The sequence below is a fragment of the Chlorella variabilis genome (assembly GCF_000147415.1).
Source record: "Chlorella variabilis unplaced genomic scaffold CHLNCscaffold_1, whole genome shotgun sequence".
Classification (NCBI taxonomy): Eukaryota; Viridiplantae; Chlorophyta; class Trebouxiophyceae; order Chlorellales; family Chlorellaceae; genus Chlorella; species Chlorella variabilis.
In genome coordinates this window covers 833,266-851,809 of record NW_005435087.1, presented here as the reverse complement: position 1 = coordinate 851,809, position 18,544 = coordinate 833,266, and the positions used below count along the sequence as shown (strand labels likewise).

General features: G+C 66.9%; 5 protein-coding genes across 5 annotated transcripts; 2 read left to right on the top strand and 3 right to left on the bottom strand.

Annotated features, from left to right (window-relative positions):
- Positions 1-3,714: 3,714 nt before the first annotated feature.
- LDH1 (hypothetical protein) lies at positions 3,715-6,898 on the bottom strand (the record flags this gene model as incomplete). The annotated part of the gene is made up of 9 exons (XM_005851674.1): positions 3,715-4,120; positions 4,303-4,406; positions 4,570-4,596; positions 4,783-5,019; positions 5,263-5,341; positions 5,536-5,777; positions 5,941-5,995; positions 6,193-6,285; positions 6,854-6,898. 9 exons carry the CDS (start codon positions 6,896-6,898, stop codon positions 4,013-4,015), a joined length of 990 nt encoding a protein of 329 aa, XP_005851736.1. The 3' UTR covers positions 3,715-4,012.
- Positions 6,899-7,178: 280 nt separating this feature from the next.
- CHLNCDRAFT_133092 (expressed protein) lies at positions 7,179-8,826 on the top strand (the record flags this gene model as incomplete). Its single annotated transcript, XM_005852016.1, has 6 exons — positions 7,179-7,236; positions 7,501-7,613; positions 7,759-7,873; positions 8,062-8,174; positions 8,338-8,474; positions 8,613-8,826. 6 exons carry the CDS (start codon positions 7,179-7,181, stop codon positions 8,824-8,826), a joined length of 750 nt encoding a protein of 249 aa, XP_005852078.1.
- Positions 8,827-9,646: 820 nt separating this feature from the next.
- CHLNCDRAFT_133091 (hypothetical protein) lies at positions 9,647-12,356 on the bottom strand (the record flags this gene model as incomplete). The annotated part of the gene is made up of 8 exons (XM_005851673.1): positions 9,647-9,988; positions 10,131-10,250; positions 10,453-10,635; positions 10,825-11,010; positions 11,154-11,506; positions 11,674-11,930; positions 12,064-12,203; positions 12,285-12,356. 8 exons carry the CDS (start codon positions 12,354-12,356, stop codon positions 9,647-9,649), a joined length of 1,653 nt encoding a protein of 550 aa, XP_005851735.1.
- Positions 12,357-14,691: 2,335 nt separating this feature from the next.
- Positions 14,692-15,620, bottom strand: CHLNCDRAFT_133089 (hypothetical protein; the record flags this gene model as incomplete). Its single annotated transcript, XM_005851672.1, has 4 exons — positions 14,692-14,901; positions 14,988-15,272; positions 15,380-15,474; positions 15,551-15,620. 4 exons carry the CDS (start codon positions 15,618-15,620, stop codon positions 14,692-14,694), a joined length of 660 nt encoding a protein of 219 aa, XP_005851734.1.
- A 785-nt stretch (positions 15,621-16,405) lies between these two features.
- On the top strand, positions 16,406-17,740 carry CHLNCDRAFT_18657 (hypothetical protein; the record flags this gene model as incomplete). The annotated part of the gene is made up of 6 exons (XM_005852015.1): positions 16,406-16,456; positions 16,549-16,662; positions 16,760-17,028; positions 17,141-17,231; positions 17,346-17,411; positions 17,633-17,740. The coding sequence occupies 6 exons, from the start codon at positions 16,406-16,408 to the stop codon at positions 17,738-17,740; spliced, it is 699 nt and encodes a 232-aa protein (XP_005852077.1).
- Between the last annotated feature and the right edge of the window lie 804 nt (positions 17,741-18,544).

Genomic DNA, 18,544 nt, shown 5'->3' with positions numbered 1-18,544 from the left:
TGGTGTGGGTGCAGACGGAGTTGACGCGGCGCCAGGTCATGGGCAGGTGGAAGGTGGGCTTGTTTGTCCAGCAGTCCTCGTGGCGCACAACCAGGCCGGTGCGGCGGTCCAGCAGCAGGCGAGACGAGGTGTCCAGCGTGGTGCACTCTGGCAGGATCTGCTGGCTGATGTGGTTGGAGCGGGCAAACTTGTAGTACTGGCGGCTGCGCACGATGACCTGCGGGAGCGGCAGCGGCAAGAGGAAAGTGAAGGAAGGGGCCTGGGCGATGGCGGCTGAGACAGTGCACCCCTGCCTGCCGGCGCGCTCAGGTCGGAACAGCGGCAGCAGCAGCCCCGCCCGTCGCACCTCCAGCAGGCTGGGCCCTCCGGGCTGCGGCGCCAGGTGCACCTCTGGCTGGCCGATGCTGCTGACCTGCACGCTGCTGAACAGGTGCTGCAGCGAGTAGAACTGCAGCGCCAGCTCAGAGCGGGGCCGCGCCGCCACTGTGGGATCGACAAACGTGGCGTCTTCCCTGCAGCAGCGGCAGCGCAGGCAGTTTGAGCACTCATCCGCAGCAGCCATCGCCGCGCGCAGGTCGTCTGCAGGCCTGGTGGGCTGCCGGGCGGTCTAGAGGCACCTGTAGCGCTGCCGGAGCAGGGTCACCAGCTCGTCGCTAGTCCTGGCTTGGTAAACGCTGAACACTTGGGCAATGATGTGTTCAAGAGGCTCTGGCAGCCCCTCCACGCCGAGCGCCACATCTGTGGGGCGGCGGTGGCGGCAAAAGCAGTGATTCCAGGCAGTCGTGAGCCGCGTCTCGCCAGCGGATACCCCCCTCTCAGCGAGCCCCGCAAAGCAGAGGGGGCGCAGGGCGGCACCCTCCTGCCCCCTCTCAACTCCTGGCCTCACCTCCAAGCCGCTCCTCCTGTTCGGTATGAGGGGGTTGAGCGTAGTCCTGCATAGCTGCGCTCACAACAGCGAGTCCAAGGCCACGCCGCTCTTCCTGTCCTGACGAAAAGCCATGCGCCGCCAGGAAGGCGCCAGCGGGCGGACCCTCCTCCTCCTCTTCCAGACATCCTTGCCGCGCCCCGCAGCTGCCGACACACTGCTTCGTTCAAGCAGAAAAGCAGGGTGAGTGTGCCCGCGGGAGGGTGCCATTGATGCACCCGTTATAGAGCCCCAGCGGGGCGCTGTAGCGGTGTGCAAGTGTGAGACCGCAAACAGCACTCTGCAAACTGGCGGCGTGGTGACCGAAAATCCTCCGCCGAGAGCCCTGCGACCCCCCATCCACGCTGCAGAACGAACGCCTTTGATTTGAGCGGCACTCTGCTATCCGCGGCTGCCTGGGTCGCTAATTGGAGGTGAGCGGTGCAGGTGCAGGGCGAGGCCCACTGTGTGACCACATGGGTCGCCGCGTTGCCGGCAGCAGTCACGCTGTGCATCACAGCGCGCGAGGCGAGGGAGCCGTCACCGGGAGGGCCGAGTTGGCGCCGCGCCGCTATGCCCGCTCTCTGCACCAGCAACACGCAAGCGGCGCCCCGCCGCCGCCACTGCTGCTGCTCACGGTTGCTGCCGCTCACTGCTGCCACGGCTTGCTGGCGCTCCCCCGGCAGGTTGGACGGCGCAGCGGCCGGGACCTGACGGCGCCAGCATGTCGGGGCGGTGGAACCAGCGGCACAGCGCCGTGCGCCGCATCCAGCAGGAGCTCAAGGAGCTGCAGAAGGACGACGACCCAGACATCTATGCTGAGGCCATCGAGGTGTGCAGCTGCGGCTGTGGGTGCGTGGCTGTGGGGGGGATGGACGGACGCTCGCAGGCGGAGGCACGGGGGCGCAGCGGAGGAGCAGGCCGAGAGGCAAATGGTGGGCATCTCCCGGTTTGTTGCTCACTCCTGCTACCGCTGCTGCCGCTGCTGCCCACTTGTGCTTGCAGGACAACATCTTTGAGTGGCACTTTGTCATCCGCGGCGCCTGGGACAGCGAGTTCGAGGTGGGGCCCTGCGCTGAGGGAGATAGAGATGCCTGCCTCGCGGCTGCACCAGCTCAGCCTGTCGCGTGCCCGCTGCCCCGCTGCCGCTGCTCCTGCGCCGCGCCTGCCTTTGCCTCACCTGCGACGCCGCACACGCCCACAGGGCGGCATATACCACGGCCGCATCCTCATGCCCGCCGAGTACCCCTTCAAGCCGCCCGCCTTTGTCATGCTGACGCCCAGCGGCCGCTTCGAGACGGGCGTCAAGATCTGCCTCTCCATCTCCTCCCACCACCCCGAGTCGTGGCAGCCGTCGTGGAGCGTGCGCTCCGCGCTGGTGGCGCTGATCGCCTTCATGCAGACCCCTGGCAACGGAGCGCTGGGGTCCCTGGACCACCCGGCGGACGCGCGGCGCCAGATGGCGTTAGAGTCCCGCCGGCGCCCGCCCGCCTACGGTGCCGCCGAGCGCCAGGAGCTGATTGCCGACATGCACCAGCGCATGCTGGACTCGGAGGAGCGGTCGCGGGCGGTGTGCAAGCAGGAGAGGGACGCCGACGCCGGCGGCGACGCGGCCGCCTCCAGCAGCAGCGCTGCCTCCCCCGCCGCGCCGGCCGCCGCGCCTGCACTGCCGGCGGAGGCCGCGGGGGCCGCCACGCCCGCGCCGCAGCAGCAGGCTGCAGCTGCTGGCGGCAAGCTGGCTCCGGCGCCGGCGCCGGCGGGGCCCGAAGCGCCGGCCCCAGGTGCTCCCGCTCCGTTGCCTGTGGCCCCCGCCACCCCCGCCGAGCCGGAGCTGAGGCACCGCGCCGCTGCGGCCGCCAGCCCCGTGGCCCCGCCTCCACCGGCGCCGCTGGTAGCTGAGGTGGTGCCAGCGCACCACCACCACCACCACCACCACCACCACCAGTCGTGGGAGGACCGTGGGCTGACTTACCTGGCAGTGCTGCTGGTGCTCTGTATCGCGGCCCTGGTCATCCGCAAGGTGCGCCGCCGCGGCAGCGAGAGCAGCGAGAGCGCAGCAGCGCCCCTCAGGGGCTGGGCTGGCTGCAAGGCAACAGGGCCGCGAGTTGGCAGACGCGGTGGGCTGCTTGTGCACAGGCGCAGCAAGGGCCTGGTGTGGCGGCCAGCCCTCCACCAGTGTGGCCGCCTCCACCTGGCGACATGGGCCACCATCTCCGCTGTCGACCTGCCTTGCTTCCGCCTTCCATCTGCCCCGCTTCCGCCTTCCACCTGCCGCAGGTGTTTGTGGCCTTCTCCTTCAGCTCCGACGACCTCTACAACTTCAACCACGTGGAGGGGGTGGAGCTGTGAGCGCACCGCACCCCATGCAGGCAGCCCGCCCGGCAGCCCGTGCGTGTGTGGAGCTGTGAACGCCCCGCCCACGTCCCCAGCCAAACGACTTCGTTGAGGCCCTGCCAGCGCCGCAGCCCACGCTTGCCAAGCCGCCTCCCGGCTGGGCAGCGTTTTGGGCCCTGGCGCCTGTTGTACCCCTCCCCACTTGAGCGCCGGGCCGCACCCAGCTGCAGGCCGCGGCTCCCATCTCTCCGCGCACCTGCCCTGTGCAACCCAACAATGCTGGCATGTCGCCGCACGCTGTGCTCCTCCCTAACTGTTCCTGCCTCTCCACACCCGGCCGCTCAATTCCTTCATCCTGCTGTACTGCGAGGGCGCCGCCCCCTGCTCCGCTGTTTCATTCTCAAAGCGCCCGTAACACTGATTGGAAGCTGTTGGCCCCAACTCTTTGTCATTCTGCGCCTATCAACGTTTTGTTTCCACGTCTTTACCTTATCCTGGCGCCACCAACCGGCGATCTGTACAAAAATCTGACAAATGGGACTGAAATGCAGTGCGGCAGAAGAGCTGAATGGGGAGCGACAAAAGATTGTGAGCTGCATGACGAGTAGGCCCAAAGGGTTGGGGCAAGGTCTGTTCTAGCAGGAAAGGCGGCCATGCGGACAGCGGGTGGTGACAAAAGGCAGAGCTCATGCAGCGGCGAGCAGTTCCCTCCTGTCATTCCGACCCTCCCGCATTCATCTGTGTCCCGGCTGCACGCCATCCATCAGGCCATGGTCACGACAGGCTGGGCCGTCGGGGCTTGACCTCGTTTGTGAGCGGGCCCCCCGCCACCGCCTCCAGCACGTTCTGCACCGTGGTGTCGGCGATGTTCTTCAGAGCTTCCTGCAGCAGGTGCCAGAGCAGGGCCGCAGCAGCCAGACCAGCGGTTCAGCAGGTTTTGACGACTGGCCGGTATTCCTTTCCAGGGCTGGCAGGCAGGCAGTGGCTGTGACTGGCTTGATCAGCTGCGGCTGCGAGGCTGCGGGGCGCATGCGCGGCGCTGAGCCAGGCCTCATGGTGCCTACCCGCGTGAGGAAGGCGGAGTGAGGGGTGATGATGACCTGCGGCAGCGACTTGAGGTACGCAAACCTCTTGTCCCACAGCTTCATGCGAGCCTTGGTGGTCAGCTCTGCGCACAATCAGGGGGACAGGGGAGAGGCACGGGTGGAGCGTGCGAGCAGCCAGACCAAGGTGGGCAGCACAGCCGGCAGGCGGGACGTGGCGAGCAGGAGGCAGCCAGGACAGGCCGGCAGCTGGCAGGGAGGTGGCAGGAGGAGCAGCAGGCTGCTTACCGGTGAAGTCGGCATCAAAGAGGTTGCCTGCACGTGACAGGAAGGAGAGGGTACGGTGGCAGCGCTGGACCAGGGTTGGTTCCAAATGCCTCCAGGTGCGTACTGGCTTGCAGGGCATCGGCATGCCGCTCCTATGCCCTGCCCCCTGCCATCATTCCAGGGCACCCTGCTCCTCCCTCCCAGCCACAACCTGCCCTCCCATCCACCACTCACCCTCGTTCTCGTACACGTCCATGGCCACCCCCCCCAGCTTGCCGTCCTCCAGCGCGGTGATGAGCGCATTGGTGTCCACCAGCCCGCCCCGCGACACATTCACCAGGATGGTGTTGGGCTTGAGCAGGGCGAAGCGCTCCTCGTTCATAAGGTGGAAGGTTTCTTGGAACAGGGGGCAGTGCAGGGTGATGAGGTCGCTCTCCTGCAGCAGCTCCTCCAGGGGCACATACTGCACGCCTGCAGGGTGGCACCGGCAGGCGGCACACAGGCGGGCGCGGGTCGGCAGGCAGGCAGGCACAGGGCGCAGGAGGGAGCGGGGGTGTTCCAGGTGTCGGGGTGCTCCAGGAGCTTGCCGCAGCAACTTGCCCCCTTGCTCCTCAGCTGGCCAGCTGCAGCAGCCGCGGGGCCTGGTGGGGCGCGCTCCCGGCCTGCTGGCTCTGTGTGTGTGTGTGTGTGGTGTAGCTGGCTGGCAGCCCTCACCCAGCGCCTTGGCTTCCTCGCTGGGGTATGGGTCGTAGCACAGCACTCGCCCATCCAGGCAGCGCAGCAGCTTGATCATCTGCGGGCGCAGCGGGCGGAGGGGGCGAGCAGGCACGAGGAGGCAGGCACGTTCACGGCATCAACACAGCTTTGCTTTTCCTGCTGCCCAGCCAGGCCACCGCACTTCCACTCTGCTCTCTCGGGCTACCTCTCGCAACCGGCGGGCCCGGCCCGGCCCGGCCAGCTGGCAGCACAGCGCGCGCAGCGGCGCACCTCTATGCCGATGTTGCCGGTGCCCACCACGCCGTACGTCTTGAAGCTCAGCTCCATGCCCACGATGCCGCTCAGCGTGTAGTTGCCCGCCGACACGCGCTGCGTCTGGCTGCGCAGCTCGCGGGCCAGCGCAAAGGCCAGCGCAAAGGCGTGCTCCGCCACGGAGCGGGGGCTGTAGGCGGGGACGCGCACCACGCGGATGCCGTGGCGCTGGCAGGCGGCCAGGTCCACACGGTCGTACCCTGCACGCCCCGGGGCAGGAGGTGTGGTTTGCTGGTGGGGAGGCGGGGCGTGTGTGTTAAGGAATGTTGTGGGATGGGAGGGGCCAACAGAGCCTGCGGCAGGCAGCCGCACTGCTGCAGCCGTGCTCCGCTGCCCAGCGGGGCGGCCCCCAGCCCGGCGCACCCGCGCAGCGCATGGCGATGACTTTGACGCCACCCTGCGCCAGCTTGTCCACCACCTGCAGCAGCAGGGCAGGGCAGGGCAGGGCAGGGCAGGGGTTCGTCTGGTGGACATGTGGTGGACATCTGCCGGTGTGGGCACCGGCAGGGCAGGTGCCCTGATCCCTTGCTGGCTCCCTCGCCCCGCATGCCCTTGCCAGAGCCACGACAGCCACCTAAACACACTCCCCACACACCCCACTGCGGCCCCACCCACCTCCCCGTCGCACAGGTCGTTGACAAACAGGCAGGCCACGGTGCAGCCGTGTGCCAGCTCAGCCGTCTCCTTGTCCAGCCTTGCCTCGATGAACTGCAGCGGCAGGGAAGCAGGGGGCGGCCGTCACTCAGGGGTGCAGCCTTTCGAAGGCGCCCGCTGGCTGAGGACCGACTGGGCGTGGGCTGGCACAGCGGGAATGGTGCGCCGTCCAGCCAGGCCGCCAGCCAGCCGGGTGCGCACCCGGATGTGCTCTCCGCCGATGGCATCCTCTAGGGGCTTCTCCAGGAAGTCGAGAACATAGGCCTGGGCGGAGAAGATGGCGACGTGGAAATTCTTCAGCGCCGCCACCGTGGGCGTCGGCCCGCTCTGCAGCAGGCAGTCGATGGGGAGGGGAGCGGGACGGGGTGGGATGGGCTGCGGTGGAGGTGGCGGAGGTGGGGATGCGCGCAGGGGCAGCGCGTGTGCCGAGGCCACGCACCCGCGCTGAGGAGCGGCGCTGGCGGAGGGGCGCGGCGGGGCGCCGGCGGTGGATGGGGGCGGGAGCAAGTGCGCGGGCTAGCATGGCCATAGGCACGTCCCCACCGCGCACTCCTTTCGTGCGCGGCCAACCCCCTAGCGTGGGAGCCTGGCTGATCGGGAAGGCTGAAGCATGCGGGCGTACTAGAGACCCCTGCCTGCCCACGAACTGCGCCTGCTGCTGGATCATGATTGGACTATCTAACTAATAGAGAGCGGACCTCACCATGGCAACCCCCGATCTGCTCCCGATCACTAGCTTTGAAGAAGTGGGGAGCTCTGCCAGGAGCAATTGGCGCTGGTGGAGTGGTCTTCGACCGATCAAGTCATCGTTGGAAACCCTGGCCGACGTGGCCCGGCCGGGCCCGGGCGAACCCACGTGGCGAAAACCCTACCCTCGTGCAGTTATGTCTGTTGCAGATAATTATCCACAGGCAGCAACGACATCCCCCCCGAAACCTCTTTCGCAAATGCTGTCTGTTTTTTGCAAGCCGAGGGAGTTGCCCGGCAGTCCGCTGAGCCCAGTAGGTGAGCACTTGCATTGTGGCAAAATCACGCTGAGCCGTGCGTGCGCCTGCACCGTGACTGTCGTGCACCCCCCAGCCAGGGCCCTCTCCACGTTCCGTGGCGGCTCTGGGTGCTGCCTGCTGGCCCGCCACCTGCATCAATGCGTCGATCGTGTAGAGTGGGGGCTCCCGTGGCTTGCGGCGGCACTGCTTTGCCTGGGGCTGGCCGCTGGCGCCGCCTCCCGCCGCGCTAAGCGCCTCCGCCTCCTGCTGTGGCTGGGTGCAGGGGCCAAGCGCCGGCTGCTGGAGCACTCCAGCCTGATCCCGGAGGAGGAGGAATATCTGCAGCAAGTGCTGGACAGCCTGTACACCTCGCTGCCGGGGCGCCAGCACGCCTACGTGAGTGGCTTTCGTTCGTTTCTTGGGGGCGCCCTGTTTGGGGGGCCGCCGCTGCCGCTAAGTGTTGTTGACGTGTGGTGGGCTGTCGACAAAGCTGGTGACCGGCTGGCCGCCGCCACCGCTGCCTTTCCACCTCGTCGTGCAGGTCACGGAGCACTACTTGGGCGGCGGCGCCAACGCCATTGCCTACATCGAGTCGCTGACCCAGGGCATGGCCAGCGACGGAGACGTGTCCGTCTTCTTCAAGGGAACCCTGGAAGGTAAGGACAGGCCCACAGAATAGGGGGGCTCCCTCTGTACCAGCTGCGATGGCAGCAGCTGTCAGCATCCACCATGGCGCCGAGCTGCATCGTCACAATTCCCCCCGGCAGCCTTCATGTGGCGTGCTGAAATGAGCAGAGATCGACACCTGGCGCCATGCTGCCTGACCACCTGCCGCCGCCTGCAGACAACCCTGAGGAGTTGGAGGACGCGCAGTTCATTCTGCAGGAGTACAAGCGCTGCTTCGACGTCGGCCCTGGCGGCGGCGGCGAAACGCCGGTGATGGACGTCCTGGCGCAGGTGGGGCTTGAGCTGCTGCTGCTGCTGCTGCTGCTGCTGCTGCTGCTGCTGCTGCGCAGCATGCATGAGCTCAGCAGCCACGGGGCAGCATGTCGGGCAGCTCCCGCTGCTGTGCTGCCCCTCCAGCCGACCGCTTGCCCCGGCCCTGCCCCCTCCTCTGCAGCTGCGCGGCCCCTGGGCGTTTGTGGTGTACGACCGCAGCCACGGCCGCATTGTGGCGGCACGGGACGCTGCCGGGGAGGAGCCCTTGTGCTGGGGCACCACGCTGCTCAGCGAGGGCGTGCTCTTCTCGAGCGACAAGTGAGCAGCGGCGGTGGCGGCGTGCACCCTTGGGGGTGGCGCGGCTTGTGTATGCGCATTGCCGTTCCGGTGGCTGTGCACCCCTTCCCACAGCCCGCGTCCCCCGCATCCCCGGCTGCCGCCGCCGCCTTGGTGCAGGGCGCTGCTGGAGGGCGAGTGCGCAGATGCAGATGACTTTCCTCCCGGGGCCATCTATGTTTCGGAAGACTTCTCCACTGTGGGCCAGATCACCTCGTATGCAGCGGACAGCGCGGCAGCCGCTGCGGCGGCGCAGCAGGAGGCGCTGTGCCGGGTTGAGTCCAGCAGCGACCTGCGCAAGGTGCCCAGCGTTGGCCAGATCGAGGCCAACTGACGGGCCTGAGACGCTGCACGCCGCCGGAGCCGGTGCCCCGCCTGGGCGTGTGGAGAGGCAGGCGGCGGGCCCTGCTGCCCAGCCGCACGTGGCGGCGCTGTACCATTACCATAACGAATACTGACTAGAGCAGACCTGCCCAGGCAGGCAGACAAGTATATTCCTCGGGGCATTGTTGACCCTTAGACGTAGGCAGACAGGCACACTGTTTGGGTGCACAGACACGCCCTGTACACTATTTAGACCAGCTGAATCCTGCAATGCACGCGCCTCTACCCTTTCTGCACCAATTTTTGGTTACCACCAGGCGCCGGCCTCCCTTGTTTTCCTGCCCAGCTGCTTGCCCGCATTTCCACGTTACTACTTGTTCAGCACCGCTTGACCCCTGGGTGCCCCCACCTTGACTGCTGGACCACACTGCTGGACACCACCTTGAACTAGGTTGCTGTTTATTGTTTGTTGGCTTAGCGGGCATGGTAAACAAATGATGGGGTGGATGCACAGCACATTGGGGCACCCCAACATGAGAGCGTATGGTGGAAGACACAGGCATGGGCAAGCAGCGCACGGTTACCGGGCGGAAAAATGTTCAGGAGTGCGCAGGAAGAGGAAAACAGTGATTGCGCTGGGAAGGCGGGTTGGGTTGGGTTGGGCACGGGAAGGGGAAGGCGGGGGGCAAAGGAATAGAGACAGGGTAAGGGAATGGAGGCAGCTTGACATGCGAGGGGCATGTGCCTGCCAGGCAAGTACAGTGCTGCTCATGCATGGTATGCTGCCCAGTGAGCTGAACGCTGAGCACGCGGGTGCTGGGGAGGTGCCCTCACAGCACGATGCGCTCAGCCGACTTGGCGCTGAGCTTGGCGCTGAACATGCTGGCCTCGCAGCACAGCTCGCGCACCACGTTGCAGTTGAGGCCGGGCACGACGGCCCGCCAGCGCGCCGCCTCCTCCGCATCCCAGCACCCCCGCTGCCGAGCCTCGTACTCTGTCAGCTGCTGCGCCTCTGGCGGTCCCGCCCCAAAGCTGCTCAGCGCCTGCCGCCTGCCTTCGCGCCGGCTGCAGCCTGCCGGGTCATCGCCGGCAGCGGCGCTGCTGCTGCTGGGGCACCAGTTCAGAGCCAGCGTCAGCTGCTGCGTGTCGCATGCCATGCTGAAGTTGCCAGCCTGCAGAGGGGCGCAGCGAGCAGGCCAAGCCAATCACGACAGATGCAACAGCAGGTGGGCAAGCAATGGAGCATAAGGTGGGGCCATGAAGCGTGTCCTGTGTGCACGGCTCAGTTAGCAGGCAAGGAAGGCGGAGGCTCACCTGCGTCATAGCCAGCACGGAGGTCAGCCGGTCCAGCACCCAGGGCGGCAGCGCCGAGCCGCGCAGCTCCAGGCGGTGCAGCGCCCGGCTGGGGTCGCGCGCGTCGCTGACGCCCAGCACCTGCGGGAGGGCGGGGTTGGGGTGGGTCGGTGGGCGTGGAAGTGCGGGAACAGGGGGCGCTGCCAGGGAACTGCCATTCGCATGGCAGTACCGCCTAGAACCGCTGCTGACGTCCCGCCGACTCCCCCAGCAGCGCCCTCGGCAAGCCTGCCAGCCGCCTGCCAGCGCCCTCCCTCCTGCCACCCCTCCCGCCACCGCCCACCTTGGGCTGCACGGCCTGCAGGCTGGCCTGCGCAAACTGCACCGGCGCCAGCAGCAGCGGCACGTCGCACTCGTCGCCGTGGGAGCGGAAGGACTCGTTGAGCAGGAAGTCAAAGAGGCCGTGCACCCGCACCGCGCCCTCAAACACGAGCAGCGACTGCGAGCCGTCCAGCGGCACAGCGGACTGCATGGGAGCGCAGCGGGGGCGGCAGAGCAGGGGCGGCGCAGGCAGGGTGCTCAGATGGGCGGCCGGGAAGACTGCCAAGGCCACCCTGGGAGCTGAGAGGGCACCCCGGGGACAGCGTGCCGCACTGCCTGCCTCCACTGCCTGCCTCTATCCACACCATCACCACTGCCAGCCAGCTGCTCCCACCTGGTCGAGCTCCGCGGCGCGGCGCTCGGCCTCCGAGGGCAGCAGCGGCGCCTCAAAGCCCAGGGCGAGGCCGCCAGTCATGAGCGCCCGCAGGCCAGAGGTGGAGCGCGTGAGCAGCGCGTGCAGGCGCGGCCTGCCGCTCACGCCCGCCGCGCCGAAGAAGACTGCGAATGGCTTCTTGGTGCCCTGCACACAGACGCGGGCCAGGCGGGCCATGGGGCAGCAGCGGCAGGCAGGCGTCAGCAGGCACGCTCAGCCGGCCCGCACTGCGCCTTGCCACATGCCCGCCGCGACCCACCACCGCAACATGTGTGCATCCCGGCACCCACCTCTGGCGACAGGTAGTAAAACGCGTCGCACGCTCCGCTGCGCAGCGTGCCGTACAGCGAGGCAAAGGCGGTCTGCCAGTCACAGCGCCTGGCCGCCGCCTCGGGCGGCACGCCGCGCGGCTTGGCGCCGCCGCCCGCCGGCCCCGCCCGCGGGTCTGCGGGGAACTGCCAGCTGTGCAGGGCGGCCAGGTAGCGCTGCTGCATCGACAGGCTGTGCACGCCCTCGCCAGAGGTGAAGGCGCGGTGGGCCTGCACCACCGCGGCGCCGCCCAGGAACGCCGCCTCATCTGCTATGGAGAAGGCGGAGGGCGAGGCGAAGCGCACCGTCGTCTTCAGGCTCCAGTCCAGCGGCGCTGCGGGGAGCACGGCAAGGTGGGGAGGCGTCGGTTGCCGCTGCTCAAGCAAATGGGTGCGCCAGTGCAGGTGCATGAAACATGTGCACAGTGCTGCAGGGATGCATCTGCCCTGCGGCCATGCCCTGCCCACGCCCGGTGCACGAGGGGTGGAGCAGTGCGCCTACCCGAGGCGGAGGCGGGCAGGCTCCTGTCACGGGAGGCGGTGGCCGCCGCCGCCGCGCTGAGGTTGGTGGCGTCGGCGGCGTGCAGGCGCGCCACTGGCTCCGGCAGGTATGAAGCCGGCAGGTCGGCCAGCACCTGGCGGCTCTGCCGCTGGCTGGCTAGGTCCTCAAACGTGCGGGCGGCACGTTGAGGCTGGGGGGGCAGGCCCAGCGCAGCGCCACCCGCCGCCTTGGGAAAGAGCCCACTGAAGTCGGTGGGCCTGTAGGGAGAGCATAGGGTTGGCAGGAGTCACAAGGACAGTCAAACATGTGCACGCACGGGGCAAACTGGATGGCAGCGGCACTCAGCAAGGTGGGAGCCAGAGCCAGGGGCAAAGGGCTGCCGCCACCCACCCCGCATTCTGCTGCGCCGGCGGCGGCTGGCTGCCGAGCTGCAGCGTCTCGCGCTCCAGAAGCTCCTCTATGAGCGCCGTGGTGCGCTCGCGCGCATTCTCGTCGGCCCTGGCCCGCTTGGCAGCGGGCGGCGGCTTGCCCTGCAGCATGTCGGGAGCACATGTTTCAAACCCGCGCCGCCGCGCCATGGCGGTGCTTGCAAGCCTGGCCCCTCCACGCACCAGGCACGAGTCCAGCGTCTTGCGCTTCTGGTACTCCGCCTCGCTCTTGACCGTGGCGTAGCTGGCCTTCATCATTTGCTGCCTGGTGTGGGCTGCCACCGCCTGACGCAGGCTGCCCCCGCCTGGTGCCGCCCCCGGGCTGGCAGCGGGACCTCGGCTTCGAGCTGGGCTGGCTCAACGGTGTGCGGGAACCAGGGCCGCCGCCTACGCGTGCAGGAAATTCGGAGCAGTTGTTGAGGACGGCAGCGAGAGCGGGTGCGGGCTCTAGTGACTGGTGATCGAGAGGCGCGGAGACGGGTGGAGAGCCTGACGCCCCTCGCTTTCGTTACCATCCAGCAACCAAGTACAACCGTACCGCGGCAAGACCCCTCTTCACAGCGCGTTTTCCTGTGTCGACACGCGCGGACATGCCGTCAAGGTCAGCCTGCTGCTGAAAATGCAGGAGCTGCAGGCCTACTCGCCGGTCAAGCAGGGGTGGGTGCTGCCGTTCAGTCTGCTGGGCACCAGAGAGACTGGGCAGAAGGCGCACAACACAGCTGCAAATCGTGCACCTGCCTGCTTTCGTGCCGCAGGTTGGGACAGCCCGGCGCCACCGAGTTTGTGTGGCGGCGAGCCGACCGACCCGCGGCGGGTCCACCAGGCGCTGCCGCTCCAGCCCTCACCAGCCCAGGCGACAGGAGCCACAGGCTGGCGGCGGCCGCCGACCTCGCTCGGCGATGTGCGGAGCTGGGGGTGCGCCCGCCGCTGCCACCACCGCCGGCTCAGCCACCTACCCCCCAGCCTATGCCCGGCCATCCATCTCAGCAGCATGACCGCCTGGCAGCCCTGTCGCAGCAGCTGCACCAGCAGGGCAGCCTGCTGGCCAGTGCGGTGCAGGGCCAGACGCAGCAGCTGGCGGCGCAGCAGGCGCTGCTGCAAAATGTGGTGCAAGGCCTGCTGTTTGTGAGTGCCAAGGCCAACCGAACCCCACCTGCCGCAACCACCGCACCAGCAGTTGCGCCAACCTCAGCAGCGGAGGCAGCAGTACTGGCGCCGGCGCCAGCGGCTGTGGACGTCAGGTCGGCAGGCGCACAGCCAGGCAGCCAAGGGCCAGCTCCCGGCAACAGCAGTGAGTTGGACTCACCCGCCCGCCGCACAGCGGCGCTTGTGCATGGGCTGGCTGGCAGGCTGCACGCCGTGGGCGAGGGTGGCGGCGATGTGCACCCGGCAGCAACTTGCGGCAATGCCGGCAACGGCGGGTCACCTCCATGCGGCGTGCTTCGCGTGCCGCTACTGGCGCAAATCGGGAGTGCTGCACCGCTGAACAGGCAGCTGCAAGGTGAATGCTTGCTACCTGGCAGCAGGCAGGCCAACGACACAAATGGCCTGAGCCAGCGTGCTGCTGTCGCCGTGCAGCCGCCAGCCGCCAGCCAGAACAGCGGCAGCAGCAGTATGCCCGCACGTGGCCTGCATAGCACTGGAGGCGTCAGGCAGCTGAACAGGCCTGCCTGGGATGATAGGACGGTCATTGTGGAGCCGCGAGGAGGGGCCAAGTCGAGGAGAGACTCCCGGCCACCGCCGGCACCACCCCCACGCCGCACGCCAGGAGGGCTGGCGCCCCACCTGCTGCTGCAGGAGCTGAAGCGGCTGCAGCGCCGCAGGTCCACCGGCGGCAGCCTAGCAGAGCGCAGTGGCCAGGGCGGCAACAATACAAGGGCTGCCAGGCGCACCCAGCAAGCCGCCGCCCTGCCGCCTCCCAGGCACCCGCTCACCGCTCCTGCAGAGGCACCTGCTGCCAGCACAGCGTGGCAGCCACCGCCATCACTGTTTGGCCGCCACCAGGCTCCTTCTGCTGGCAGGTTGCGCTTCCAGCGTGCCAAGGAGGCAGCGGCGGTTGGGAGGGCTGGCCAGCACCCTGCTCAAGCGCCTGGAGCCAACGGTGGGGGCAAGGGCAGCGACATGGCGCCCGCTCCGGCAGAGACTGTCAGCCAAGAGAAGGGAGCTCTCCATCAGTGTGCAGGAGCTGCGCATCCCCCGAGCCCGAGCCTGGTGTGCCTGCCCACTGCGCCTGGTGGTGCTGGCACCATGGCACATGCTGGACAGCCAGGGACAGCCGGAGGCTGCTATAGGGCGGCGCTTGTAGAGGAATCAAAGGCAGTGCCTGCCGAGCTCAGCAACAGTGATGTGGAGGCGATTTGCGACAGGCTGTGCCGGGAGGTGCTGCTGCGGGAGTGCGCACCCTGTGTGCCCTTTGTTGGTGCAGAATAGCGCATCTGTGCAAGGAGCTGACCATCACATCTGCCAAAGATCAAATTCATTAGCAGGGCTTGCAACAAACTGTCAAACTCAAGAAAGGGAGCAGTCAGTGGTGGGAAAATGAAGAACGATGCACTGTGCAAGCGGTGCGCCTCGCTCGGCGCCTGCACCATCATCCGCTGCCCACCGCGCTGCCCTGTGGCTCCAGCAGATACTGCTGCCACTGCTGCTGGACGGCGGCATCCCCGTACCACAGCTGCCCCGCCTTGCGCCGCGGGCTGTGCCATACCCCCGGCAGCACCAGCTCTTCCGCCCCGGGCAGCTGCGAGATGCACAGCGGCGTCACGCCGTCCCCGTCCACATCGCCACGGCCGCAACCACTCTGCGGGGGCAAACCTTGCACATGCGTGCCGTTCAGCGACTATGTTGCCTGTCTTGAGCCAGGCATGCTGCACAAGCAATGCGCACCTTGTAGGATTCATAGGCAAAGTATCGATCCCACTTGGTGATGCCATCGCCGCTGCCGCTGCTGGAGCCGGCGTCGGCATCGCTGTCGCCGGCGGTGCTGCTGCTGCTGCTGCTGCTGCCGCCGGCACCCCACAGGGCACGCCCGCGGATGGCGTCGCCGCAGGCGCACACCACCCGCACGCCGCCCAAGCTGGCGGCGGCAGGATAGAAGTGGTTGGCAAACTGCAGGCTGCTTCCCCGCACCCCTGCTGGTGCTTGATCAAGGTGGGCGCCCGTTAGCATCTCCTACAGCCACCACCAGGCACCAGCAGCATGAAACACAAGAGCAGCGTGCTGGCCCCATGGATCACCGCACTGACACAAGCAGCACACTGGTTGCTACGAGGGCCCACCTGTGCACGCCCGAAAGGGTAGGCCTCAATGCTGGCGTGCGGCGTGCCCAGCGTTAACAGCGTGTGCACCAAGCCGCTGCGCACGTACCGCACACCTGCGCGCAGCGGGGCACAGGGCTGGCTGCTGCTGCTGATGGGGCGCTGGAGCAGGGCGGCGTTGTCAGGGCACACCTTGGTATGCCTCGCCGCCGAGCAAGATGCGGGCAATCCAGCCGCCAGCGCTGTGCCCCACTAGCGCCATGCGCCCGTGCCTGCAATCACAGCCTCGTTTAGCATTCCAGCCTGCCCCTTGTTGACATGTGGCAGCAATGTTTTGGGCTGTCCAACCTGGCATGCAGGTTCTGCAGCGCCTCATCGAGACGGCTGAGATACCAGTCGAAGGATCCTCCTGCCAGCACTGGGATCCAGTCTGAGAATGCCGTTGGCACAACGTCTGCACATTGTGTGGAGGGCTGTGCGGTTAAGGGGTCTCACCCAACCACTGCCCAGCTGCCATGACCGATGACCAGCCTGTGCACACCTGCATGGAATCCTTTGGCGTTCAGATCTGCCACCAGGCCCGAGTATTGTCGTGAGCTGAAAAGGAATCCGGGGAGCACGAGGACCGCGCCGCCGCCGACCGCCTCGTTGCCGCCTGCACTGGCCCTGCATTGCCGGGCACGCCGCTGCCTGCTGATGCTGCTGTGGCCGACACCACGCCATCTTCTGGAGGTCGTAGAAGGGCAGGCAGGCGCCCAGGTGCTGCGCGGCGTCGAAAGGGGCATGTGGGCTACAAAGAGAGTCAACCCTGATGCTGTGGAGGGAGGGGCCGATCGGATGGTTTCGGTTGATGTGCTGCTGAGCCCTGAAGGCCCACAGCGCAAAAATAAATTTCTGTACTTCAATTGTACTTCGCACGCGCCAAAACAGGCTCTCCCGGGCTCCCTGCGCTGGCTGCCACTGACCTACTGCTGCTCCCACCGGATCAACGTGCCTAGCAGCGAGTCAAACCCCCAACCTCCTCTCGGTGCGGCGACAGCGCGAAGGATGGGCTCCAGGGACCCCTACTACATTGTGAAGGATGAAGTCGGCGAGACGGTGCGTGGTGCGGACCGCCCGGTGCCCCTCCCTTCCGCCGCCGCTCTGGGGCCGCCCGCTGACGCTGTTTCCGTCCACGACGCCTACTGCAGCTGCGCGGCGTGCAAGCCAAGTTCGGCAAGTGGCAGAACATGCCACGCATGAGCGCGGAGAAGAAGGCGCTGCAGCAGGAGCTGGAGGAGGACTGCCAGAGCCTAGAGTACATGGTGCGTAGCGGGCCTGAAACGTGCCTGCTCCTCAGCCTGCTCTTCCTGCTTGCCTGCCCGGCTTTACCGTTTGTCGCGCCATTGCTCACAACCACAGGTTGCCGAGATTGACAAGTCCATCGATGCAGCAGAGCGCAACCCGCAGCGCTTCAACCTGTCGCAAGCCGAGCTCAGCGACCGGCGCAAGTGGGTGATGAGCACGCGGCGGCAAATGAGCAGCATGTCCAGCGGCCTCTCGGCTCCAGCCAGCGGCGGCGGCGGCCAGGCCACGCCCACCACCGCGTCGGGGAGGCTGGCAGCGGCGGTGCAGGAGGAGAATGACCGATTCATCCACTCAGAGGGCGACCGGCAGCAGCTCATGATGCAGTGAGTGGCGGGGCCGTGCAGTTGGCTGGGGCACAGCTGCTCAGTGCTGACAACCCAGCCAGCCGAACACCTGCTAATCAGTTCATGCCTGCTCCTGCCTGCCTGCCTGCAGGCGGCAGGACGAGGACTTAGATCACTTGAGCCACCACGTGCTGCGGATAGGGGAGCTGGGCAAGGAGATGGGGCAGGAACTGCATGTACAGGTGCGCCCACATGCTGCCCTTGCTGGCCAATGGAAGAAGCATCCAGGAGGTGGCTGCAACCTCTGGTGCAACTGTGTCCTGGCTGTGACGTGGTCGTGGGCACTGCACCCGCAGGGCCAGCTGCTGGATGAGCTGGATCAAGAGGTGGAGGGGACGTCCACGCGGATTGCAGCAGCGCAGGTACGGGTTGAGGCAGCTGAGATGCCGTTGAGGGTATCTCGCGTGCCAGCGCGGCTTGCTGTTCTGTACTGCATGGATGTGAAGGTTGTGCTGCACAGCGTGCTGGCAATCAGCCCTGCACTGGCTGCTGCAACCTCTGTTGCCCACCTGGCTCGCTGGCATTGACGATGCTGCCGGCCTGCCTGCCTGCTCTCCGCCACCACTGTGGGGCTCTGCTGCAGAAGAAGGTCGAGTATGTGCTGCAAAAGGCGGGGTCCAAGGGACAACTGGCGATCATTGGCTTCCTCATCCTTGTGCTCATCATCCTCATCTTCCTTGTGGTCTCCTGACAGCCGCCGCCCGGCTTGCCCTCGAACATGTCTCCCTCTGTGCCACCTTGCCAAGCCACGCTGTGGGCAAGCAACGCGACCAGCAGTTTCCCAGCAGCCTTGCTGTGTTTGCCTCAGCTGTGTTTGCCACCATCTTGGGGCCTCTGATTGTCCATATTTGGTGTAAACACAGGTGTGCCGCCTCTTCTCCCCGCCTCCGGTACCACCGCCGCTCCTTTGGCCAATGCACCATCCTGTCCATCCGGATGCACTGGTTTGCTCTTTCTTTCATGCTGCACGGCAGGCGTGTGTTGCAGTAGAACAAGCAGCGAGCAAAGGCACACATTGCCAGCCGTGCCTTGAACACAACAGCCATTCTGACAATGTGCAGGGGGGTTCTGCCACCCAGAAAGAGCATGTTCACGAGTGCTGGCTGATTTTTCCAGTGTTTCGGGCCCTCGTGGCAGCTTTGGCGATGGGCGGGCGATGAGGACTGCTGTCGCGTCCAAATTTCGCCAATCAGCTGGCGATGGCACATTGAGGATTGGCGAAATGCGGGGGAGCCACCCTTGCGCCTGGCACAGCGCAGCGGCCACATGCGGCGCCGCTGTTGCTTTGTCGGCACTTGCCTCCCTTTTGGGGGACTGGGGGCGAAGCCCCCAGCAAGCTGGCGCTTGTTTAACACTATGGAGTGAAGTTCCTGAGGAAAATTGGCCATTTCTCCTCAAAATATTGGCGATGTCAGTCATGGGGGCTGGCGACGCGCTGGCGATGTCGCCCCGCCGCCTGCCCTCAATTAGCCAGCCCCTGGCTGGCGATGGCCTT